This window comes from Aquarana catesbeiana, linkage group LG03 (genome assembly GCF_042186555.1).
Source record: "Aquarana catesbeiana isolate 2022-GZ linkage group LG03, ASM4218655v1, whole genome shotgun sequence".
In the NCBI taxonomy this organism is placed as follows: domain Eukaryota; kingdom Metazoa; phylum Chordata; class Amphibia; order Anura; family Ranidae; genus Aquarana; species Aquarana catesbeiana.
Genome location: NC_133326.1, coordinates 656438172 through 656464969, shown reverse-complemented (window position 1 = coordinate 656464969; position 26798 = coordinate 656438172). Strand labels below are relative to the sequence as shown.

Genomic DNA, 26798 nt, shown 5'->3' with positions numbered 1-26798 from the left:
CACCCTTTTAATCTAATACAGCCATGAGTCTTTTTGGGAAAGATGCAACAAGTTTTTCACACCTGGATTTGGGGATCCTCTGCCATTCCTCCTTGCAGATCCTCTCCAGTTCTGTTAGGTTGGATGGTAAACGTTGGTGGACAGCCATTTTTAGGTCTCTCCAGAGATGCTCAATTGCGTTTAAAGTGGATGTAAACCCAATGTCATCCTTTCTAAACTACTGCTATAGGGATTATCTATAAGGATATACATGCCTCCTGCATGTATCTTTACCTGTCAAATGTCTCCCCTCTGTCTGTTATGAGACCCGAAAAACTGCAGATTCTGTGGGTGGGTCTGTTGTCTGGAGCTCGGTGGGTGGAGTCATGATGTCAGTAGACTCCCCGCCCACCTCTACACTCCCCTTGTCAATATTCATTTTCTCTGTGTATTTCTAACACTGAACTTCTGCTATGATCTCTAACATCCAGTGAAAAGACAGGAAAGTAACCACATGACTTCAGCATGACCAATCATGCTGAGGTGTGGAACAGCCAATCCTTGCAGAGCTGCTGAAGAAAGGAGTGGGGGAGGGAATTAAAAAATACTGCATGTCTTAGGCTAGTGTACGAGATATGTAAATCACCTGTCACTCACAGCAAGGGGGAGGATTTGACAAAGTTTTTCTCAGTTTGTCAAGAATTATCTCACTGAACAATAAAAGAGGATTGCTCAAAAATGGATTAACCCTGTGTGGCAAGACTGGGCTCAAATGATAGCAAATCTTATACTCTGCAGTATACTATAAAAAAAAAAAAAAAAAAAAAAATTTTTTCGGGAGTTGTTGTGAAGCCACTCCTTCGTTATTTTAGCTGTGTGCTTAGGGTCATTGTCTTGTTGGAAGGTAAACCTCGGCCCAGTCTGAGGTCCTGAGCACCCTGGAGAAGGTTTTCGTGCAGGATATCCCTGTACTTGGCCGCATTCATCTTTCCCTCGATTGCAACCAGTCGTCCTGTCCCTGCAGCTGAAAAAACACCCCCACAGCATGATGCTGCTACCACTATGCTTCACTGTTGGGACTGTATTGGACAGGTGATGGGCAGTGCCTGGTTTTCTCCACACATACCACTTAGAATTAAGGCCAAAAAGTTCTATCTTGGTCTCATCAGACCAGAGAATCTTATTTCTCACCATCTTGGAGTCCTTCAGGTGTTTTTTAGCAAACTCCATGCAGGCTTTCGTGTGTCTTGCACTGGGGAGAGGCTTCTGTAGGGCCACCCTGCCATAAAGCCCCGACTGGTGGAGGGCTGCAGTGATGGTTGACTTTCTACAACTTTCTCCCATCTCCCAACTGCATCTCTGAAGCTCAGCCACAGTGATCTTTGGGTTCTTCTTTACCTCTCTCACCAAGGCTCTTCTCCCCCGATAGCTCAGTTTGGCCGGACGGCCAGCTCTAGGAAGGGTTCTGGTCGTCCCAAACATCTTCAATTTAAGGATTATGGAGGCCACTGTGCTCTTAGGAACCTTAAGTGCAGCAGAAATTTTTTTGGAAGCTTGGCCAGATCTGTGCCTTGCCACAATTCTGTCTCTGAGCTCTTCAGGCAGTTCCTTTGACCTCATGATTCTCATTTGCTCTGACATGCACTGTGAGCTGTAAGGTCTTATATAGACAGGTGTGTGGCTTTCCTAATCAAGTCCAATCAGTATAATCAAACACAGCTGGACTCAAATGAAGGTGTAGAACCATCTCAAGGATGATCAGAAGAAATGGACAGCACCTGAGCTAAATATATGAGTGTCACAGCAAAGGGTCTGAATACTTAGGACCATGTGATATTTCAGTTTTTCTTTTTTAATAAATCTGCAAAAATGTCAACAATTCTGTGTTTTTCTGTCAATATGGGGTGCTGTGTGTACATTAATGAGGAAAAAAAATGAACTTAAATGATTTTAGCAAATGGCTGCAATATAACAAAGAGTGAAAAATTTAAGGGGGTCTGAATACTTTCTGTTGCATACAATATATATATATATATATATATATATATATACACATACATACACATACATATACACACACACACACACACACACGTATATTAAATACATGCGTATGCCTCCAAGTGTATGACTTTCTTTACTTCGCTGCTATGGGCTCTAGCCCCAGATATTTTGTAGACCTAGCAACGCCCCTGCCTATAGGTAAGGCTAACCTAAAGGTAAAATGTAGTGATGGAAGTTTACTTTCAGTAAAATAGCATGAGAGGAGAGGAGCAGGCAGAATTGCTGGGTGTGCTTCTCTCCTCTTAGAGCCTGAGTGTCTCCTCCAGGAGCTCCATAAACCTGTCAGATGTAAATAATAGAGATAAGCCCAGGAGATGATATACAAATATTAGTAAAAAACACCTGTAGTAATTCCCCAAGGTGGTGAGCGGACCGTGCACTGGATTGAAGTGTTCTCCTAGCACACACGCAAGCATATAGGTAAAAAGAAAGCTGGCAGTTCAATTTTCCACAATGAATTTGTTTATTAATCCAGGTGTAGTACAAAATAGCTTACGAGTTTTGGCATTTTTTTTTTTTTTAAATACTTTTTATTGAGTTTTCGTGTGCAAAAAGGGTTACATAATACAGCCTCTGGGCATACCCCGGCTGAGATAACAAACATTATAACAATCCTATAGATTTTAAACTATTCTATAGAAACCACTATAACTTAAACTGCTCGTGTTGGCATGTAGCCTTAAAAATCTAACCTTGTTTGACTTAATTCATTTGATGCCTGCAAATTTTACAAAGTGGCTGAACTCCTGGAATTCAGCTTAAAAGGGTATGCATAGCTCTCAACTGTCCCTGATTTCATAGGATTGTCCCTGATTTGGAACAAGATCCCTCTTTCCTCCTCATTTGTCCCTCATTGTGGTCTGATCTGTATAGTTTTATATAAAATGCAATTTTTATCTTTAAAAAAGGGTTTCCTAGTGCTAAACCTTTCATCTGATTTATAAATGTCAAAAGTCACTATAAAGCAGGGGTCTCAAACTAGTGGCCCTCCAGCTGTTGCAGAACTACAAGTCCCATCCCATGCCTCTGCCTGAGGGAGTCATACTTGTAACTCTCAGCCTCGCAATGCCTCTTGGGACTTGTAGTTTAACAGCTGGAGGGCTGCCAGTTTGAGACCCCTGCTATAAAGGAATAGTAGTGGTAAAAAAAAAAAATAAAAAAAATAAAGCACTTGTGGGTCTTAACTAATCTTTTTTTTGTATAATTCTCCTTTAAGGGGGCGTGACAGGGGGTGTGACCTATGCCTACATACTTTTGCTATTAGGTGTCCCTCATTCCCATCTCAAAAAGTTGGGAATATGGGTATGAAATGATAAAACACGACCACACCTACATTGAAAATTCACTCTTTGGAACAATTATACTTTGTTGCCTCAAACAAAAAAAGAAAAAGTAGCGTCTCGCAAAAGAAGAAGACTCTTGATACTTCGGCATCTATTGTGTTCTGTATTGATAAATTAGCTGGTGGATGGAACCAACGTGTGCAGTGGGGACCAGACATTCAACGCACACACTCTGACAAGTTTTGGATGCAGAATACTCTGCCAGATCACTAAGCCCTCAAAGAGAGCAAATTTATGACATGCTGTCAGCTGGTCAGGTAAGTCCTAAATGGAACTAAACCCTCCTATCTTTTACAACCAATGAAGCTGCTATTGCTACCTCTGTTTGGGCTGCAAGTTGTCATGGTGGTGTATCCACTTGAAGACCAGGCCTCTTCTGGCACTTTTTATTTACAAGTTTAAAATCAATATTTTTTTGCTAGAAAATTACTTATAACCCCCAAACATCATATATGAGATTATATAATTTTTTTTTTTTTTATTTAAGAGACCCTAGGGAATAAAATGGCAATTGTTGCAATTTTTATGTCACACGTTATTTGCGAGGACATAATTTTTTTGGAAAAAATACAGTTTGATGAATTAAAAAACACAATGTATACCCCAATGTTTTTGTAAAATACAAAAGATGATGTTACCCCGAGTAAATAGACACCTAACATGTCATGCTTTAAAATTGCACATGCTTGTGGAATGGTGACAAGTTACGGTACGTTAAAATTTTTTTACACAGTCAAGTCCATAAATATTGGGACATCGACACAATTCTAATCTTTTTTTGCTCTATACACCACCACAATGGAAATCAAAGGAAATCAAGATGTGCTTTAACTGCAGACTTTCAGCTTTAATTTAAATCCACTGTGGTGGTGTATAGAGCCAAAAAGATTAGAATTGTGTAGATGTCCCAATATTTCTGGACCTGACTGTAGGTTACCTGTTTAGAGTTACAGAGAAGGTCTAGCGCTTAAATTATTGCTCTCGCTATAACCATTGCAGTGATACCTCACACGTGTGGTGCAAACACAGTTTACATATGCATGTACAACTTATGTATGCACTTGCTTTTGCACGTGGGCATGAAGGAATGGGGATTTTTTTTTTGGATTTAATTTTTTATTTTTACACTGTCCCAATTTTTTTTAATACTTTTATTCCTATTACAAGGAATGTAAACATCCCTTGTAATAGAAATAAAGATGACAGGTCCTCTCTATGAAGAGATCTGGTGTCAAAAAGACCCCAAATCTCTTCTTTACCTTTAAAAGCAAAAGAACATTTTTTTTTTTTTTTAAAGCAAAAAGGTCAAAATAAAATGGTTTACTTCTCTCCTAGACAGAATGTCACTTCGGTCCTCCAGGACCATAGAGGCAATCAGATGATCTAGTCCCTCACTGCTTCTTTGACCAGTAATTTTTCAGGCGCCGGCGAAAATGATAAGCCAGAGAAACACAGTTGGAGTGGCTTTGGAAAGCAATCCAGTGGCTAACGAGCAGCTCGGACCACTTTCATGAGGATGCTAGCCACTGGCTGAAAAAAAAAATTTAAAAAAAAATACCGGGGTTATGGCTAACCGCTTCAAGTGATCAGCTTGTTCCGTCGCAAATTTTCATTCAGAAGGTTGGAACTGGCTGTAGAAAGTTGTGTACAAAAACTATACGAAAAATTGTACGAAAGTTCCTCCGATGAAAAAATGTTTGCCCGATTTTCTTAGTGTGTACGAGCCTTAAGAGTTCATTGTTGGGGTTTTTTCATGCACATTAGGAAAGTTCAGAGAACTTCAGGAAAAAAAGCTTTATATTACTGGTTTAGTTCTTCAGAATAGAAAGTGAGATGTTACCTGGACTTTCGCTACTTTCAAAGGCCTCAGTTGTGGGTTTTCCAGATACACCAGTTCTGATTGAAGACTAGAATGAAAATAGGGGCAAAATAAGTATTTAAAAAAAAAAATCACCAAATTCAATTATTAATAAACATTACTTCAAACCCTTGTGCCTGAAATCACGGGCCTCAGACCCTACTTGCATGGGTCATTGCAGCAACACTTTACAGGCAGCACAGTGGAAAAGAGATATGGATGCACCCCCTATTAGAGCCGGCTTTAGATAGCTGATATGACCACTTGCTGTAATGCCCAGCTTAGAGGAGAGTGCTTAGTGTCAAAGTAATGTGGGGGAGGGAGTACACAAGTGATCAGTGTATGAGGGGATGAGGGGTGTGGGAGTGCACATGCGATCTGTGTAAGAGGGGAAAGAGGATGCACAGGTTATCAGAGTGGGGGCATGGGTGATCAGCATAAGAGGGGTAAGAAAGGGAGTTCACAAGTGATCACTGTAAGTGGGGGCAGGGAGGGTTCAAAGGTCAGACGACGCCATTTGTGGTGAAACGTACGTCGGGAGGTTGACGCTCTGACGTCATCGGCATTTTCAGTGTGGACGGGTGCTCGCTATGCCGGCCGGCTGTTTGCTGTATTTTTACATACTCATGTGAGTTTTCTACCTTTATCTATTAAATCGTTTTTATCAGTATTACACTATGGCCAGTTCCTTTTTATTTAAATGCTTGTGAGATGTCATTTTGGAGTCTCTGCTGTATCCCCCGGTCCCTGCCGCAAGCAGTCCAGAACACCAATGGATCTCTCATACTGCTATTGAACATAAGCTGTGGTTGGCTTGCCTTGCGGTAAGCGCATTATTTGCCTGGTGGTGGATCACGTAGTGTGGTGTGGTTAACCAATACTGAACACAAGCTGTTGTTGGCTTGCCTTGTGGTAAGCGCAATATTTGCATGGAGTGTGGGGTCTCATCTTCACTACTGAGTTTGATTTTTTCCTGCTGTATCTTTATGCACTAGTGTAAGTTTTCTACCTTTTCTAAACTTTAACTAGTTTGGCAGTATTACACTATGGCCAGTTTCCTTTTATTTACATGTCCATGAGATGGAAGTTTGCTGTCCTCATTACATCCTTTCAGCTACGATGTATACAGTCTAAGAGCACCATCTGGATTCTCCAACCCAAGACGTGATACAGGCTGGTGTACGCTTGCCTTGCGGTAATCGCAATTATTGGGTATTTGCGGATACTGTATGGGTTGTCACTCATATTTTTTACACCATTGACTCTGGTTGGATTCATCCAAGGGGTCTTTCTTGGACTGTTTTCAGATCATTACTTCACATTTTTATTTTCTGTTACTATATATGGACACTTATTTTTATTCGCAAATATCACATATGGACACTCATGTTTGATTCATACATACATGTGTTGACCCATGTACTTTTCATAATTTAATTGTTAATAATTTTCAACATTTTTGTATTTATATATATGTACTTCCTCACGGAAGTCTTGGAGATTGTTTCACGTGTTTCACTTATATTTAGCACGGTTATTTCCTTTTTATTAGTTATTTTAGTGCATATCTCACTGTTTAACTGCTGCTTTTTGGGGGGATATTTTCTATAGGTAGCGCAGTATTTTTTTGTTTTTTTATGTTCTGGATTCACTTTCTTGCTGTTGTTAGATTTAAAAAAAAATCATGGAATTTTTTACTCGCCACATAGAATGTGCCTTTTGTCCATTTTAACTGCCCTGATTGCACTCTTACCCTTCTTATTGCATTCTTTGTTGTGTTGGAATGCTAACAATGACCCTTCAGCTTTATATTTTTTAAAGGCCTTTTTTTTCACTTTTATATGCATTTTTAAATTATAGTTTAGCCACACAGGTTTAATCCTAGCTCTTTTATATTTATTGCCCACTGGAATACACTGGCCAATAACTTTAACATGTTCTTAAAGCACTCCCATTTTTTCTTGTTTCTATGATTTTAACCTGTTTAATATCGTGCAGCATAGAGTGCAGTTTAGAGAAGTTGACTTTTGAAATTCAGTGTCCTTGTATTGCTCTTGTGCTTCCTTTTCCTGTGGTTTATACTGAATGTAATTGATTTGTGGTCGCTTTTTCCTAAGTTTCCCCGTATCTTCACATCCGCGATCAGGTCTATGATGTTTGTAATCTGTAGGTCTAGTAATGCATTATCTCTTGTTGGTGCATTCACCAACTGACCCATGAAATTATCCTGCAAGACATTTGGGAAATGGTGAGCCTTAGATGAGTGAGCAGTGCCTCCCACCCAGTCGCCATCTGGAAAATTGAAATACCCCGTTATAATAACATTACCCTGCCTTGCTGCCATTCCTAACTGTAATAGGAGGTCAGATTCCTCCTCATCCTCCAGGCTGTAGCATACATCCACTATTACTTTCCCATTAGTTTCCTCCATTTGGAGCTCCAACCCAAAGGATTCCACTTCCTCCCTTGCCCCATAAGTATGTCATCCCTCACATTCACTTGCAAATCATTCTTGATGTACATGCATACCTCTCCCCCTTTCCTACCCTCCCTATCCCTACAATATAGGGAATACCCCTGAATGGTTGCCAGCCAATCATGTGAGCTGTCAAACCGAGTTTCTGAAATTTCCACAAAATCAAAATCCTACTCATAAATTAGCAGCTCCAGTTCTCTAATTAGATTAGCCAACTTCTAGCATTTGCGTACATGCCTCTTAATTTTGTCCGGTCGCATATTAGTTCCTATTTAGTTGTTATGAGATTGTAATTGGGATTTGCCAACTTACCTTGTGTTTAGATATTCTAGTCACCCCACCACTAATGCCCCCAATATTACCCGCTGAACCTTGCTCATTGCTGGCTATCACTCCATCTGGTCCCCCATTCCCCCCCAACACCTAGTTTAATAGCCTCTCTAACTTTCTGGCCATCTTCTCTCCCAGCAGAGCTGCACCTTCCCCATTTAGGTGCAGTCTGTCCCTGCTAAAGAGCCAGTAATCAAATGAAAAGTCAGCCCAGTTCTCCAGGAACTCGAACCCGCTTCTTACACCAATTCTTCAGCCACTTGTTAATATCCCTAATCTCCTGCTGCCTCTCTGGTGTGGCTTAAGATACAGGCAGTATTTCTGAGAATACTACCTTGGATGTCCTTCTCTTCAATGTAGCGCCTAAATCTCTGAAGTTGTTTTGTAGGACTGTCCATCTTCCTCTAAATTTGTCATTGGCACCAACGTGTACAAAGTGGCAAAGCTAGACATTCTTTCACTCCGAGCAAAGAGTCAATTCGCGACCCCCCCCCCCGTAACGGGACAAGATTAGGCAGCAAAGTGAGAAACTCCCAGCCTATAGTTCAGTCAGCGGTCTGTCCCCACCCTCCATGCTACTCTTTTTTCCCCCCTGCTCCCCCCACCCATGCTCGCCCCGCAGCACTCACCTCCTCTCCCTGGATAGCTGTGCAGTAGGGCTGGATAAAGACATGATCCTCCGCACTGAGAATCTAGATGGAGGGCGGGAAAAGGAAAGAGCAGGAGAACGACTGCCGAGGAAAGTTATGTTACAACGGTCTGTGGCTGCCTGTCTTTCCGGTCATATGATGAGCATTCTCAGTGCAGAGGATCATGTCTGTATTCAGCCCATCCACTTACTGTACAGCTATCCAGGGAGAGGCGAGCGCTGCAGGGGGATCAGAGAAGTGGGAGGGGGGGGGGGGGCTTTGGTCCGCTAGCGGGAGGTAGAGGTGGGGAAGCAGATAAGCAGATGCAGGATATTGGTACCCGCTGCGCATCCCCTCATGTGCACACCCCCCCCCCCCCCCAGTTCCAGCCCTGATTATGGTCTTTGTTGCAGATTGCCCTATCTGTCCTTCTAACAATTAAGTCCCCTACCACCAGAATCTGTCTTTCATTACCCTTAGCCATACCCCTTCCTCGCTGGGGGAGTTGTTCTCCTGGCAGCTAGAGGCGTCGCTCTGCTCCAGCAATGCCACTCTTTGACTTGTTTCTCCAACATCATGCAACAGGGCGTACTTACTGGCCTCGCTAATGCTTTTCCCTCTACCCCGCCTGTCACCCAACTTCTATGCTCTTGTGCCTGCACCCCTGTATCTCCACCCGCCTCTGTGCTGGCCCCTGCCAGCACCTCACGGGTACGTTCCAAACTCACTTTCAGGTTGGCAATGCTTCGCAGTGTTGCCAGCTGCTTCCCTAGATTCAGGACCTGGGCTTCCAAGGAAGCAACCTGCTAACGGATGCTTAAGGAACGCATACATGTCACAAGATGTGCACCATACATCATACCCACTAATTTAATGAGGATAATGCTAGAAGATTAGGAATTAGACTCCCTGGGAGTTAGATCATTGCGACTTAGCCATTCACAGGACCGGAGCCAGCAAATCCCGAAGGAAGACCAGGGGAAGATGAAAGCCCTGTCAGTGGTGACAGTGTACCACTGGAGGGCTTCATTCTAAGGTAAGCATTTCATACTGTACTAGTATGCGATACATACTAACGCATTATGCCATTGCCTTGCAGGGGATTTTTTTTATTTTTTTTTATTTTAAAGTCTGCGGTTTACTACCGCTTTAAGGACTGTGATAGCCCCCTGCTGGGAACTGTGCTGTGCCTGTGTGGAGTGGCAATCTGCAATCTGTTACTGTAAGTGTTACTGAGCCTCTTACAGTGCTAGTGATACTGCACCTGTTACTGCCAGTGTTCTATACCTGTTGCCATAAGTATTAATACCATACCTCCCAACATTTTGAGATGTATGTAGGCATAGGACACGCCCCCTGCCACACCCCCTTAAAGAACAATCAACAAAAAAAAAAAAAAAAAAAAGGAAGGTTAATTAAATCCACAAGAGCTTTTTTTTTAACCACTACTATTCCTTTATATTGGTTTTAAAAATGTACAAATGAAGCAATTTAAATGAAAGGTTTAGTACTGGGAAACACTTTGAAAGATAAAAACTGCAGTTTATATACAATTATATAGATCAGACCAAAATGAGGGACAAATTGGGGGGGGGCAGAGGGACATTGCTCCAAATCAGGGACAGTTGGGAGCCATGTAATACTAGTGTGAGCATCTGTTCTGCAAGCAACCTTGTACCTTACTCTTGGTGCAGAGGTGGGAGCAGAGGTTGGCAGCATAAGATGGGTACAGAGGTGAGCAATGTAACAGCAGTGCAGGGGGGAGCAATGTAAAAGTGGTGCAGAAGTGTGTAGTGTAAGAGGAGTGCATGGTTGGTGCAAAGGGGAAAAGTGTAAGAGGGGTGCATAGAAGTGCAGAGATAATCAATGTAAGACAGGTGCAGAAGGGGGGTGCAGTAGTGGAACAGATAACAAATGTAACAAATGTGAAATAAAATTAGAAGTATAATTGAATGTAAACACATGCATTTTGTTTGTGGGTTTGTTTGTGTTTTACTTCGCCCATTGGTATTTGTGTTTGGATTTGCTGATACTTTGGTAATACAGTAAGTGCCGCTTCACACGGGGGTGACTTGTCAGGCAAATTAGCCGCCTGACAAGTCGCGATCGGTTCTGTACTATGGAACCATTCTAATAGGAGCGACTCAAGTCACTCCGACTTAGAAAAAGGTTGCTGTACTACTTTGGGATGATTTCGGGGTGACTTGCATTGACTTTTATACAGAAGTAATTTTGCAAGCCGCCGCTGAAGTCGTGTGCAGATCGCCTTGCATAGTCACGCTGTAAGTCGGGTTGCCCCTCTGTGAACCGGAACTAAGTGCCTTCTTGGGCCCCAGTTACATAGTTAATCTGGTTGAAAAAAGACCATCTAGTTCAACCAATAAAATGGGGGGGGGGGAGAATAATACAATTCAGTAACAATTTTCTTATTTGGGTCCTCGGAATAAAAAGAACCTCAAGCACTCAAGCAAACCAATCTTGTATACAAAGATATGGGCTCTTGCAAATCTACCATTAAATGGTCCATGGCCTCACCTTTCAAGCTGTAGTTCAAGGTCCTTTATATGACCTTCTGTCTCACTCAATGGATTCTCTGCTTCTACTCCTGCTGTAGGAACCAGGCCATCCATCAACCAGCGATCTCGTAGGGACTTTCTCTGTGGACACGAGGGAAAAGCAAAAGGGAAGCTCCATCACTGTGACCTCTGAGGGAGGATAAGCTAGTAGTTTGTGGAACATAGGGAGCACAGGAAAGCAGAACAGAAGCTCTAAGGGAACTGGGTACATTTTGAGATTAAATGGGTTGCCAGTTCCGACACAAGTGTGGAACAGTTGAAGACCTGATGGCTGTGCCATGGTGGACAAGCTCTGATGAAGTTCTGTCACTTAAGGAATGAAACATGTAAGCTTTTAGCTTTATGCTGGGACGGACACCCCGTTTTTTTTGCTCCTCTACCCTTAACACCCTATGATGGGCTTGAAGGACTGAACTGGAATTTGATGAATCCGATGATACACCAATTACGAATCTATCAGCATGATTGACCTTCATATGGACTCAAATGGATTATTCAATCACGGAATACAGACACTGACTATGGACTATTTTATTTTATTGGCTTATTCATAGCCTGACATGTACTGATAATCTACTTTGGATGTGGAATCATCACCTGTGAGCGATCATCAGCTGGAGACCTTAAACAGATGAACAGATTGTATCTCGTGCTGCATTGGAGAGATCTCTGTGTAATCCGGTATCAGTAAATAACCATTATGTATTCTTATTATCACAACTGCTTGGAGGATTTACATGCACGCTGTGGGAACCCTGGCATTCGATTACATTGACGGTATCTGTGTGATCACTCTGATCTGTGTTGTACCTTGTATACCTGACTGAAGTGCTCAGTGATCCATCCATTTCTTATCAGTGTCTGCCGTTGTTTAAACACACATATGTCATCCATTAAGATTATACAGCAGGATTTTTTTTTTATACATCTGAGGACCCTTTTTTCTGTGGGGAGAAAATTTTTTTCTCTCCCTCATTTTTTCATTCTTTGGACTTTTCAGTGTCCCAGGTTGCCCTCTTTCAACAATAGTCCATCACTGACTGCTTGACTTTTTGTGTAGTTTAAGGCTAGATTCCACTAGTGCGACTTTTCATGCGATTTTGGACTGAAAAGTCGCATGACAAGTCGTACCCCATGATTTCCAATGAGTACCGTTCATATCTAGAAATTAAAGGAGATTATGTGGGATCCCCTGCTCAAAGAGGGGCTTAAACCATAGTGCTTGTGTCTCATTACCTCCAGGAAGAGAAGAGCCCCAGGTGCTGGCTAAATGCTGATGCAAGTAGAAGAGAACAAGAAGACCTGGATAGCCGCACACCGGAATGGATAAATCCGTCTTTTTATTTAATTGAATAAAAAGACGGATTTATCCATTCCGGTGTGCGGCTGTCCAGGTCTTCTTGTTCTCTTCTACTTACCGTTCATATCTGTGCGACTTCAAGATGCAGCGACTTCAAAGTAGTCCTTACTTTGGTCCCACTTTGATGCGACTTGAGGTCCATAGACCTCAAGAATACACAGGCATTGCTTCAAGGTAAAATCATGCGACTTTGGGGACGCAATAGTGGAAACATAGCCTTATCCACCTTTCCATTTCAGGTCGCTGTGACTGTATCATTTCAGAAGTGAAACAGTGTGAAATACTTCCGTGGTTACTGAATCACACTGTCCCCTTCAGGAATCACTCAGTTCAGCTCTTGGCCCCAGGTGACTTCGGGGAATTTTCAGGTGCTCATAGGGGGTGTTATATATTGGGGGAGGGAGGGATCTACCCCACTGCATGATTCATCCCCTCTTCATTATTTTGTGATAATTTTTGAATCACCGATCTAACTTTTGGGGAATTTTTTCCATGGGAGGTTTTACCCCTTGGGGATCCTCGTATGGTATTTTATCAGGGGGTTTGTATATTTATGTTGGTATTTTTCGTATTCTTGCTCTTTTTTCAGTGAATAAACATTTGTAGAATAACTCTTTAGGGTGTGTGTTTATATCATTCCTTTTTTATCTTTTCTTGTTCTCTGACAAGCAGGAATCTACATGCTCAGAACCCCCACCAATCGCCTGTATGAACAGTGATTAAAACAGCTGGGCGTCCTGGCGTGTACAATATATAGGCTTCTTTTTTAGGGCAGAACCAGGAATCACTAGTCTATGAACACCCCAAGAAGATCCTGGGTCCATGACCAAGCAAGAAATGGTAACCAAAGACAACAATGGATGTACAACTCGCATCACATCACAAAAAGGTACAAAATACACACCTGTAATAGAATCTCAGAAGAACACTGACAGCTTGTCTCATTACCTTTAACTGTTGCAGTTTAACTCTCTGCTGGTCGAGCTCCCCCTGGATTCTGTCCACCTCACTCAGGATCCTGCGCTTCTCCTGTCACAGCAATGCAAGAAATCAGATCTTCTGTCCGGCATGTAAAAGGTTTTAGGGTGTATTTTTTACTTATTTATTTATGGCATTTATATAGTTTAACTTTTAGTCCCTGCTCATGTTCCAGTTTAACCACTTGCTTACAGGGCACTTAAACCCCCCTCCTATCCAGACCAATTTTCAGCTTTCAGCGCTGTAGCACTTTGAATGACAATTGCGCGGTCAAACAACACTGTACCCATATGAAATTTTTATCATTTTTTCACCACAAATAGCTTTCTTTTGGTGGTATTTGATCACCTCTGCAGTTTTTACTTTTTGTTAAAAAAAAAAAATGTAAAAAGCGGAATTTAAAAAAAAAAAAAAAAAAAAATTAAAATTTTATATTTTGTTATAAAAATTTAAAACGGGTAATTTTTCTCCTTCATTGATGTATGCTGATGAGGCAGCAGTGATGGGCACTGATCAGTTACACTGATAGGCAGCACTGCTAGGTGACACTGATTGGCACTACTGGTGGGCATTGATAGCTGGCACTGATAGGTGGCACTATTAGATGGCACTGATGAGGCAGATGTGCCTCTTCCACTTCGGGACCGATGTCCCCGACATCTGAGCCGGTGATCGGTAGTAGAAAAAAAAAAAAAAAAAAGATTACCGATCTTTTGTTTACATCATGTGATCAGCTGTCATTGGCTGACAACTGATCACATGGTAAGGGGCCAGAACCGGCCTCTTCCTTAGATCGGTGATCACCCGAGTCTCAGTGACTCGGTGATCACAGCGCGCTCGGCGCGCGCCCTGCAGTGCGCGCGCAGAGCGTGTGCACAGGGGAGGCCGTCGTATGACGGCCTCCCGGCAATTCAGGTCCGCGCTGTGGCTGTCATTCAGCCATAACGCGGATGCCAGGTGGTTAAGCTGGTGACATGATACCTGCCCCAGGTTTCAAGTCTCAAATTCGCTCTTTTCTCTTGCAGCATCCTATGCAGCCACCCTTGTGGGACTAGATTTTTGTCTCCCTACACTGTGCGCATCAATAGAAACACAGAGCCCTGTAACCTAGGATGGCTACGCTTATGCATTTGGGTGGAATGTGGAAGAGTTAGAACCTCTGTCACATTTTTACTATGGCTGCCTGTGTCTCTGCTTGGGGAAAAAAAATAGTGAATATATATTTATATCTATCACTATTTGTCCTTTTGCCCATTGTGACCAAGACAAAAAAGATAAATCCAAAATATTTCAGTTGTAACCAGAATAAAGGTGACAGGGTGACCTCTCTGTAGGAACATCTGTTCCAGTGACAACTGTTTAAGAAGGGATTCCTCCTCACTTTTGGAGAGCTCTCCTTTCGCATTCTGTTGCATCTCTGAGACAGGAAGTGAAGGAAAATCTCCCAAACGGGACACAGACAGTAAAAAGGACTTCAAAAGGCCTTTAACACTTTCCTAGTCTATCCAAATTTAAAACAAAAAGTTTTGATTTTAGATACACTTTAATTTTCTGGGACTGTGTTAGTCATCAAAAGCGTAAATTGGATTTTTTCATCATACTTACCTGTAAAATCCGATTCCTTTTCATACATCATGGGACACCGAGTCATTCATTACCTGCTGGGTTACACTTCATCTCCAGGTGAATGGACACTGGTAGACCAAAGGTCTTTAGACAGGAAGTGATCCCCTATATAACCCCTCCCATACAGGAAGTACTTCAGTTTCGTAGAAAGCACTGAATCCTCAAAAAAGAGGGGAGCGATCTATGTGTCCCATGATGTACTCAAAGAAAAGGATTTTACAGGCAAGTATGACGAAAAAAATCCTATTTTCTTTTTCATACATCATGGGACACAGAGTCAGGCTAATATTCATTACCTGCTGGGATGTCCCAGAGCAATAGCCTTGAGGGGAGGGAGACACCCTGCCAAACAATAGCCATCAGACCTTATACGGCAACCCGCAGTACACTGCGGCCGAAAGCCGAATCCTTGGCTACTCGAACATCCACTTGATAAAATTTTGTGAACGTATGCACTGAAGAGCAGGTAGCAGTCTTACAAATCTGAGCCACAGATACCTGATGGCGAAAAGCCCAGGAGGTTCCTACACCCCTGGTAGAATGAGCTCTCACCCTAAAGGGAGGAGCTTTATGTTTCAGACCGTAAGCCTGAATGATCAATTGACGGACCCAATTGGCAATGGAAGCTGCCTGACCCTTCTTGGGTTCTTTTGGTAAAACAAAAAAAAGGAATCTGATCCTCAGATCTAGACAAATAAACCTTGACTGCCCAGACAATGTCCAATGAATGCAGTTGCTCTCTTCCGCTGAGCGAGGCTGAGAGAAAAAAAAGAAGGCAAAATAATGTCCCGATTTAAAATAAAAGGCCGACACCACTTTTGGCAAAAAAAGGATAGAACAGATCATAACATGACCCTGTCATAGTGAAGGATCAAGTATGGTTCCCTGCATGAAAGGGCTGTCAACTCTGACACCCTTCTAGCCGAGGTGATAGCCATCAGGAAGGCTAGCTAGCGTGACAGCAAGTCTAATGGAATTTTCTTGATAGGTTCAAATAGTTGTTTCTGTAACTCAGACAGCACCAAGTTCAAGTCCCAAGGACACATAGGTGACCTAATAGGGGGGAAGCAAGCGAGTTGCCCCCTGCATAAAAGGTTCGGACCAGTGAATGGGAGGCTAAAGGCCTTTGGAAGAATAATGATAGGGCCGAAACTTGACGTCTGATTGTACTCAAAGCCAATTTGATTTCCACAGCTGACTATAGAAAAGAGAATTCTCCCAATCACGGATTTCCGAGGATGCCATTTTTTTGGCTTCACACCAAGCAATATAAGTCTTCCAGACCTTATGATAGACCTTCCTAGTGACAGCATTCACTAGGGTAGACACCACTGGCCCTGAGATGCCATGGTCCTTTAACACCCTGGCTTCAATAGCATGCCGTCAAATTTAGAGACTGTAAATTGGGGTGGAATATAGGACCTTAATACAGTAGATCAGGGCGACGTGGAAGTGTCCATGGCCTGTCTATTGTTAGTCTCACAATCTCCAGGAACCTGGAACCCCCTCTCTCCGAATCCTGCGCAACAAAATGTGGAAGGAGAGGGATCAGAGGGAAAGCATAAACCAGGAAGTACTGGCTCCATTGAACTACCAGAGCATCTGCTCCGATTGCCAGAGAATCGCTTGTTCAAGACACAAACTGCTGTAGCTTGTTGAACCTGGATGCCAGTAGGTCGACCTCTGGCCATCCCCAACGTTGGCAAATTTCCTGGAACACCGCTGGGTGTAGGGACCATTCCCCCAGGCAGATCTGCTGGTGGCTGAGATAATCTGCCTTCCAGTTCTCTACTCCCAGGATATGGACTGTCGATAGAATCAGCACATGTCCCCCTGCCCAGGCTTGTATGGGGTTTACCTCCTTCAGAGCTGAACGACCTGGTACTGCCTTGGTGGTTTATATAGGCCACTGCAGTGGCATTGTCGGACTGAACCCTGATAGGGCAGTCCTGAAGCTCCGCCATTCATGACCGTTGGGCCAGTCGTACTGCCTGTAATTCCAGGACATTGATGGGCAGGATCTGTTCAGTCCTTGACCATTTCCCTTAAAGCGGGGGTCCACCTATCTATCGTTTTTTTTTTTTTTGAGTTCATTCACAAACTTTTCTTCTCAGCATTACATACTCACATATTGTGTGTAATATGTCCGCCTGTTTCAGATTTCGTCAGAAAGAATAACTTATATTATTCACTGCAGGCAGTTTCCATCTTCATTGTGGGAATTTGAAGCCCACAAGCATTTATTTCCTGGATGCGGTGAATGCTGTGCTCCCAGCATTCACCGCTCGTTCCCGCACATGCTCAGTGGCATCCTGGGAAGCCTGAGACTAGCTCCCAGGAGACTGTGCGGAGTCTGGGAGAGGCTAGAAACACGCCTACTCCCATGGGAGGAGAACCAGGAAGTGCAAAGAAGAATAGAAAAATAAAAGGTAATTACTGCGATTTAAATTTTTTTAAACGGCATGTCAGCATCTAGGCAAGGAAGAGAATACATACAGATATTGTTCAAAATTTGGGTGGAACCCCGCTTTAAGCTGTAAGCCCCTCTAGGGTCGCTCCCCAGCCTGAGAGATTGGCATCTGTAGTCAGTACTTTCCGAGTTACCGGGAGGAAGGATCTTCCCTTTCGCAGGTTCTGGAACCACCAGTTTAGGCTTAAGCGTGCTCGAGGAGATAAGGACATTGGATAATCGAGGGCTTGTCCTCTCCTGTTCCAAGCCAACAAGAGGTCTTGTTGTAGAGGCCTGGAATGGAACTGGGCATAGGGCACCACCTCGAAGGAGGCTACCGTCCTCCCTAGAAGGCTCATACAGAGCCGAATGGAGGGTTGTCTGGTGCCCCTTATCTGACACACCTGATTCTTCAGGGCACAGATCCCTACGGGCGGCAAGAATATTCTTGCTTGGACCGTATCTAGGATCATAACTAAATACTTTAGACCTTGAGCTGGTTTCAAGGCTAAAACTTTTTGGTTTTTCTGATCCAGCCTAAACTTTTCAAATACCGCAATGTGCATGTTATGCTCTGTTCTAGAGCCTGTAATGAGTGATCTCTGAGCAGGAGGTCGTCCAGATACCCAAGCACCAGGATCCCTTGGGCCCTTAAAAGACCCAGTACTGGTGCTAGGACCTTGGTGGACACCCGGGGAGCTGTAGCAAGCCCGAAGAGTAGAGCCACAAACAGAAAATGACATTCCTCTACTGCAAGTCGCAGGAACCTCTGATGAAGCTGAAAGATAGGTACGTGTAAATACGCAATGGAGGCTAAAAAAGTCTTCCACCTGGAGCAAGGCTAAAACTGAGCGGACAGACTCCATCCGAAAGGACTGGATTAGTAGATACTGGTTCAGGTTCTTAGGTCCAAAAAAAAAAAAATGGGCCTTGTGACCCAGTTTGGTTTTCAAACCGTAAAACAGGTTCGCCCTTTCGCATACAGGAACCTGTACAATCAGTCCTTGATGCACTAAATGATGTAGTGCCTGAAGCAATAAGACTTTTTGGAGGATCTGAGGGAACGTTGGATCTTTAAAACCTCTGAGGTTGAACACCCCGCAACTCCAGGTTTTAATCGCGGAATATAATTGAGGTGACCCACTCATCCTGAATTATCATTCTCCAAATGTCTGCAAAGTACAGCAGCCTTCCCCCAACCCGATGGAGTGGGGGCGTCCCCTCAAAAGGAGGGCTTGATGCTGGGTTTAGAAGAATTTTGGACCCAGGGCTTTTTCTGGCCCTGGCCCTGGCCTTGCGGCTTGCCCCTGGCCCTAGCGCCCTGTTGTTAGCAGAACTGCCTTGGCGCTGAGACATTTGGGGAAGCAGTCCCTGAAGTTTTAAAACAAGGGACGCCTGGTGCTTTTCTTTGCAGGAAGTAGAGAACTCTTCCCTCCGGAAATCTCTTGGATATATTTGTCCAAATGATCACCAAATAAACGTTCCCCCTCAAAAGGGAAACCTGCCAATAACTTTTCACAAGGAATAGGACCAGTTCTTAAGCCATAAAAAAAGTCTGCACATATGTACAGACAAGAGAGCCAAACGAGAAACCTAATCCTTTTAAGGCGTCAACAGCAAAACACAGCGCTCAAGGAATATTGGTCTTATTTTCAGGCAGATCATCCTCCTGGTTAGTCCTATCAGGCCGTTTGACCTGATCCTTTACGGACTGGCAGATACCAATTGCTGCAACAGCTGGCTGAATAGCTGAACTGGCCAAAGAAAAGGAAGTCTTTAAAAATGACTCCAATTTCTTGTCAACAGGGTCCTCCAAGCCCTGTGCGTTATCTACATAATCCAGTTAATCTTGTTTAAGGAAGAGACTGCTGAATCTAGGGCTGGCATGCTCCCTTTATTTAACTTTTCATACATGGGACATAAAAAAGGGAAAACCTCTTAAGAGGAACAAAATCCTGTCAGGATGTTACCAATCAGCATACACCACCTGTTCCAGCAGGGTGGTGCAGGGGAAAGCTGTGGGGCCTGACGAGGCCTCAGGAATCCCAAGAGGACCAGGGGGGCTCAGTCACCTCTGCAAGAGGCAACTTAAAGGCAGAACTAACCAGTTTCAGGATGAAAAGTCTCTGCGACTGAGAGGCAGACATCAACTGGATATCGTCTTGTCCACATTGCTCGGACGCCGACTCATGCGCCAGGCCCTCCACAGAATCCTGAGCTTTTAGCTCTTCCCCATCCTCAACCCATTCCTGCTCCAAACTAGGAGGCTCCAGGGAGGGGGATCTGTTATGCTTCTTGCCATCATGCCAGCAATCCTGTGCTCTAACCTGGCTAGGGCAGAGGACAGTTCATCCTTGGTGATAAAGGGTGAAGCAGCAGCTCAGATTGCCCAGAAGCCTCTGGTCTTTTAGGGGATACAACTAGGTTCATTAGGAACTACTGATGACATAGGTGCCCTTCCCTGGCGTGTTAATCCCACTCCTCTTTTTTGAAGACATTTACTAGCCACAAAAAGAGTACTTGGGTGTAGTATTAAAACACCTCAGAAGGGAGACCCCTTAATAGGGCTCACCAAGCCCCTATGCAACAATCCTGCTAAGCACCTTTAGCCTGCCAAGCAATACTTGGTGACTCACGTGACTCGGGTAAGGAGAAATGAACCACTGCAAGTGCCTGTTCAGAGTCTGCTCTGTGTCCCACAGCTGCCTTCTGGAAGCACCGCATGCTTGGCATATACAGCTTAAATAAGCTGGCTGTGCACTGGAACGTTCTGTGCATCGTGCACATGCACGTGCATGGTCCTGTCAAACGGGCGTGGCTGTATTTGCGTAAGGCGTGAATCTTCGCGCACCCAGATAAAGGTTACTGTGCATGTGCAGCAAAGCCATGTGCGCAATGGCCGTCAAACTGTGTCCAGTGGCGATTTTGCAAATGCACGTGCGCCATGACTGCCAAACTGCTAAGTCCAACGGCGCTTTTGCAAATGCACGTGCGCCATGGCCACCAAACAAACAACTGTCGAGCACAGCAACACTCTTGTGAACGCACATGCGCCATAGTGAACCATGGCAAAATGGCGCACCGTGGTGAGGCCATCATACAGGTAAAAAACAGCGAGACACAAGCAAAAAAGGTACACAAAAAAGGCAAACACCCACAGCTAGCCCAAAACTTCCCCATATGGTCACCGCACACAGGTGTCCAGCCTCTAGCTAGCTTGACTGATTGTTACAATCACTGGGACACCCCACAATAATAAATAAAAGGGGTTTCACTTACCCGTCCAGGCGCAGGGCAGCTTAGAAACTAAGAGCCCAAACTTTTACCCATCACAGCGGGTTCCTGTCACTTGAGCACCTTTAAGGACTGGGTACCCTTTTCATGTTTAGGGTCCACTCCCTTGGACCCGTACAGCACCCTGCAGGAATGCCTTAGTGCTGTGGTCTCCAGGATTTCACTTTGCAGCGTCCAGCGCCCAGAGGCTGCATTACAGGCAGGATCTTGAGTCTTCTTTGCGAGGCTCGGGTACCATTTATCTAAGCATAAAAACCTGTGTCAAATGGATCTGATCTGTCAATCCCTTGATTTATTTAAGAACCGTTTGTGGGATTAGAGACCTGGAGCTCAGAGAGCTCAAACAAACCGTGCCATCCACCTTGCAGACACTGGTAAAAAAAAAACTGAAGTACTTCCTGTATGGGAGGGGGTTATATAGGGAATCATTTCCCGTCTAAAGACCTTTGGTTTACCAGTGTCCATTCACCTGGAGATGAAGTATAACCCAGCAGGTAATGAATATTAGCCTAACTCTGTGTCCCATGATGTATGAAAAAGGAACTCTTACCCTAAGGACCCTTCCAAACTGATCAATTTCTGATGCACTTTTGGTGTTTAAAAAGTGGAACAAAAATGCATGAAAAAGGTATCCCTTATCCTATGGAACTCTTCACACCAATGTGCTGTGGGTGCGTTTTTAAAAATCCTGCATGTTGCATTTTTGGTGCATGGTTAAAAAAGGACACCAAAAACGCACCTCCCCATTGAAATGAATGGAAAACACATAAGAAATGCACTCCTGGTGAGTTTTTGGTGAGTTTTTTGAATCACAATTCCAAGTCTTACAGGTGCATGCTGGCAGACAGGAATCCAGAAAACACACTGAAAAAAAAAAAAATGTTAAAAACGCATGCCATGTTTTAAAGCGCACCAGTGTCAAAAGGCCCAAGGGCTCTTCCATATATGCAATGTCCCCTGAAAAGCAATCTGCTTTTGGATCCCTTTCAGATGGCATTTGGCAAGAGGTGAGGAGGCATTATAATGCGCCTCAGCGCTTGATTTAACCCTGTAAATGCCGCACTATGGGCAAATTTCACATGGGGGTGTAAAAACAGGTGGCTGCGCTGCAGTTTTACCACACACGCTCCAACCCCACCCTCCCCCTTTTCCCCCCTTTCCCCTGGCCGCCCACCCACCTGAATTCTAACATTAGAGCCAGTCAAAGTCGCCCATTCAGATCAATGGGGCCCCACCGCAACTGTGAGTCAAATGGCCCCGCAATGTAAAATTGCCGTTCGTCAATTGACAAAAAATAAAAATAGGGACATCAGGAGGCAACCGTAGCACCTCCTGAATGCCCATCAACCACTGCTATACCGCCCTTTGAAAAACTATCCAATACGGATCACTTTTCAGAGGACAGTAAGCTGTCTGATAGAAACCTATGTGCCACAATTGCGTGCACTGAATGTGGTTGTGGTGTGGCCCTATAGACTTGCATGGATCAAGGTCAGCTGCGATAATGCCTGCTGAATGCGACATGCTAATTTCTGTCACCACAACGAAGCACAATATCGTGGCCTCCGCATGCGTACAGCATTGAGCTGCTGCATGTCAGTGTTCAGGCGGGCAGTCGGTGGACAGAAAAACTGCAGCTCAACCACCTGGTTTTACTGCCCCCCTTGCTGCTCCCGTGAATGAGCCCTTAGCCTGCCATTCTTGCTCTGACCTCCTATAGTGAATCCATACAGGATGCACGCTGGTGGAATGGCCAGCTCTCTTCCTGCGCAGTGGAGTGTTAGCTCTGCAGGACAAATCTGACATGTTTTACTTACCGTGATTCCATGCAGGCGCTGGCTGTAGATCTGAGTCTCCTCCATCTTGACACTGTAGAGGAAAAAAAGAAATATAATTTATGAAACGGTACGCAGTGTCACCACTTCCTGTCACAGCTGAGAGCTACAGCTTCTTCCTGCCACAAAACTCTTCTATTTACTAGATGTGCACCAGATCTTCTATTTATTGTATTCAGGTGGATTAGAAGATTGCACAGAGCAAAGATATAAAGCCCCGCCTCATAACACTAAGCCCCACCCCCATTTCATGTGCATGTTACCATGGCAGCCATGGTCGGTCTGTGCTATACTCACGCTGGCCTGATGAGAGGTAGAGAATAGGATGGAGATGTACTAAAACAGCTGTGCTGGTCCCCCCTCCCCCCCCCCAACCTAACTTCCTAGTGTTTCCATGGCAACACACCGCAAAACACAAAGCAGGCCTCACAGACACAACTCTAAAAGTCACTCTAAAAAAAGAAATACAAAATCATTGCTTGTGTGTGTTAGATGACATCACATCCTATCTGGGGTTTCTCCCCAATCCCCCTGTCCCTTCCAGCATGTTCCCAGTGTCTGACCATTTCCTGTAACATGTCCGTCATATCCTCCAGTATGTCCCTAGTGTCTGACCATTTCCTGTAACATGTCCGTCATATCCTCCAGTATGTCCCTAGTGTCTGACCATTTCATGTAACATGTCCGTCATATCCTCCAGTATGTCCCTAGTGTCTGACCATTTCCTGTAACATGTCCGTCATATCCTCCAGTATGTCCCTAGTGTCTGACCATTTCCTGTAACATGTCCCTCATATCCTCCAGTATGTCCCTAGTGTCTGACCATTTCCTGTAACATGTCCGTCATATCCTCCAGTATGTCCCTAGTGTCTGACCATTTCCTGTAACATGTCCCTCATATCCTCCAGTATGTCCCTAGTGTCTGACCATTTCCTGTAACATGTCCGTCATATCCTCCAGTATGTCCCCAGTGTCTGACCATTTCCTGTAACATGTCCGTCATATCCTCCAGTATGTCCCTAGTGTCTGACCATTTCCTGTAACATGTCCGTCATATCCTCCAGTATGTCCCTAGTGTCTGACCATTTCCTGTAACATGTCCGTCATATCCTCCAGTATGTCCCTAGTGTCTGACCATTTCCTGTAACATGTCCGTCAATTCCTCCAGTATGTCCCTAGTGTCTGACCATTTCCTGTAACATGTCCACCATCTTCTCTAGTTATATGTCCCCAATGTCTGACCATTTCCTGTAACATGTCCCCTGTCTCCTCCACCATGTCCCCAATGTCTGACCATTTCCTGTAACATGTCCACCATCTTCTCTAGTTATATGTCCCCAATGTCTGACCAATTCCTGTAACATGTCCCCTGTCTCCTCCACCATGTCCCCAATGTCTGACCATTTCCTGTAACATGTCCTCCATCTCCTCCAGTACGTCCCCAGTGTCTGACCATTTCCTGTGACATGTCCTCCATCTCCTCCAGTACGTTCCCAGTGTCTGACCATTTCCTGTAACATGTCCTCCATCTCCTCCAGTACGTCCCCAGTGTCTGACCATTTCCTGTAACATGTCCTCCATCTCCTCCAGTACGTCCCCAGTGTCTGACCATTTCCTGTAACATGTCCTCCATCTCCTCCAGTACGTCCCCAGTGTCTGACCATTTCCTGTAACATGTCCTCCATCTCCTCCAGTACGTCCCCAGTGTCTGACCATTTCCTGTAACATGTCCTCCATCTCCTCCAGTACGTCCCCAGTGTCTGACCATTTCCTGTAACATGTCCTCCATCTCCTCCAGTACGTCCCCAGTGTCTGACCATTTCCTGTAACATGTCCTCCATCTCCTCCAGTACGTCCCCAGTGTCTGACCATTTCCTGTAACATGTCCTCCATCTCCTCCAGTACATCCCCAGTGTCTGACCATTTCCTGTAACATGTCCTCCATCTCCTCCAGTACGTCCCCAGTGTCTGACCATTTCCTGTAACATGTCCTCCATCTCCTCCAGTACGTCCCCAGTGTCTGACCATTTCCTGTAATATGTCCTCCAGTACGTCCCCAGTGTCTGACCATTTCCTGTAACATACTTGTGGCAAGCACTATTCATATAGTCACCGGGGATCGTCTTGTGGACAGTTGGGTTTGGTGGAATTCTGGTCAGAGAATTATTATTATTATCTTTACTACACTGACTCATCCCTATTATTACTAGTCTTCTTCTGGAGGCAGAATGTCTGGGTCAGGTCTGAGTGCAGACATACGTGGTACACTGTATTTCCATAGCACTGTACTAAGCAGCAGTGATATCTGCTCATTGCAACCAAGAAGCTGTAAGGTTAAATCAGACTTACACATAATCAGAAAATCGGAGGAGAAAATACCTCTTTCAAAGCAATCATTCAACAGTCTGATCGTTGGTACACAGCTTTCGAGAGCTGATCATGACAGTTCAGGCAAAATTATCCAAAGGGACAAACACAAAAAATGTTCTCGTATGACAGCAGAACGTGCCAGTGTAGGCAAATTTAAGCTTATGACGCGTGGTAAGTTTTGCGAGTCAGAAATTGGGTCGGGTTACTGCAGGTCAGGCTGGATGGCTCTACGGGGGGGGTCTCTGGTTCCTCCCTCTGGATCTAGAAGGTTGAAGAAGCTTCTGTAAGTTAGTTGGCGGAGACCAGGAGGTCCTGATCTGCATACTTGAGGGAATCTGACCAATCCCCAGACAGAATGTCCTGGCAAGGTGGATGGATCAGCCCTTAAATATGAGAGAGCCTAGCCAGCAGGGGAGTCAGGTGGAAGATGGAGTGCTGAGGAGACTGTCAGTGGCCTAGGAGGGGGATCCCTGGGTCTGGGGGCTCTGCCTCCAGGCTGGACTCGGGCTGACTTGAGAGGATCCTATCAGCATTATGGTTTGAGAAGGAATCTTGCCTAAGGAGCAGCAAGGAGGATAGAGTGAGTACATCAGCACACCCAGGGATTCACAAGGGGAGAGACTGCCACATGTAGCAAGCTTTCTGAGGACAGCGCTGTGCTTAACCCTTTCTATCCCTTGCCCTGGGAGATCATTGGAGCAGCCAGGAGGGCTGGTAGTAGAGCTGGCAGCAGTTCACAAAGGAGAGTAGATACTCCTGCATGCAGTTTACAACAGACTGTGCTACTTTTCTAAAGGGGACCAAAAACTCCTAGTCCTTAAGGGACTTTTGCTGTTGATTTATAAGGACTGTGGGGTGTCTACAGTGCTGGGACAAGGTCTTGTAGAGCCCGGGACAAACATGCAAACTGCACAACCCCCCTCAAGATGTATGAGCATTGTGTTAGTACCCCCCACCCCCCCAAAAAAAAAGAAAAATTGAGCACTAATTTGCGTACTTACCCGCTAAGCATAAATAAATTCTCCCTACTCCCAAAACAAATTTGCTTCCCCCGCTGAAATCCCCCCAGCACAAATTCCCCCCCCCCCCAAAAACAAATAAACCCTTCTAGCGCAAATCCTCTGCCCATCAAATGCCACAATATCCCCCCCCACTACAAAACCCCTCTCCTTGCACGAATCCCCCCCCCATCTCCCTCCTAGCTCTAACCCGCCCCCTCCTCCCAAAGAAAAAATTTCCCCTCCTAGCATCAAACAACCCCATTCATCCCTGCTAGCACAAATCTCCCTGCTCCCCCCCCCCCCCCCCAACAAAAAAAAAAAAATTCCCCTCCCCCTCTTTCATATCACCTCTTCTAGCACAAATCCCCCCAACAACACCTATCCCCCCCCCCCAGCTCCTCCTAGTGCCCCCCACCTCACATGATACCACAGTGCCAAGGGCAGCCGCCTCCTGCCTACCCCTTGTCCCAGCCATGGGTGTCAAGGAAAGAAAAACAGTCCAGTATCCTTGTTGTGTACAGAGGATGGAAGCTGTCCCCATTCATTCTATTCTTTAAGTTGGGCATCCCATAACCCCTCTACCCCATCCAAGTTATTACCCCTAATAAAGCCCAGAGACTGACTTCTTGT

The 26798-nt window shown here is 44.6% G+C and overlaps 1 protein-coding gene across 1 annotated transcript in view; it reads right to left on the bottom strand.

Moving 5' to 3' along the window:
- PALM3 (paralemmin 3) overlaps positions 1-26798 on the bottom strand; it is an 82419-nt gene that overhangs the window by 11562 nt on the left and 44059 nt on the right. Inside the window, exons 2-5 of the mRNA XM_073622752.1 lie at positions 22780-22831; positions 13564-13644; positions 11215-11336; positions 5227-5293 (exon numbers count right to left, since the gene is read on the bottom strand). Of these exons, the coding sequence (XP_073478853.1) occupies positions 5227-5293; positions 11215-11336; positions 13564-13644; positions 22780-22831 (322 nt within the window). The remainder of the gene's footprint in view (positions 1-5226; positions 5294-11214; positions 11337-13563; positions 13645-22779; positions 22832-26798) is intronic.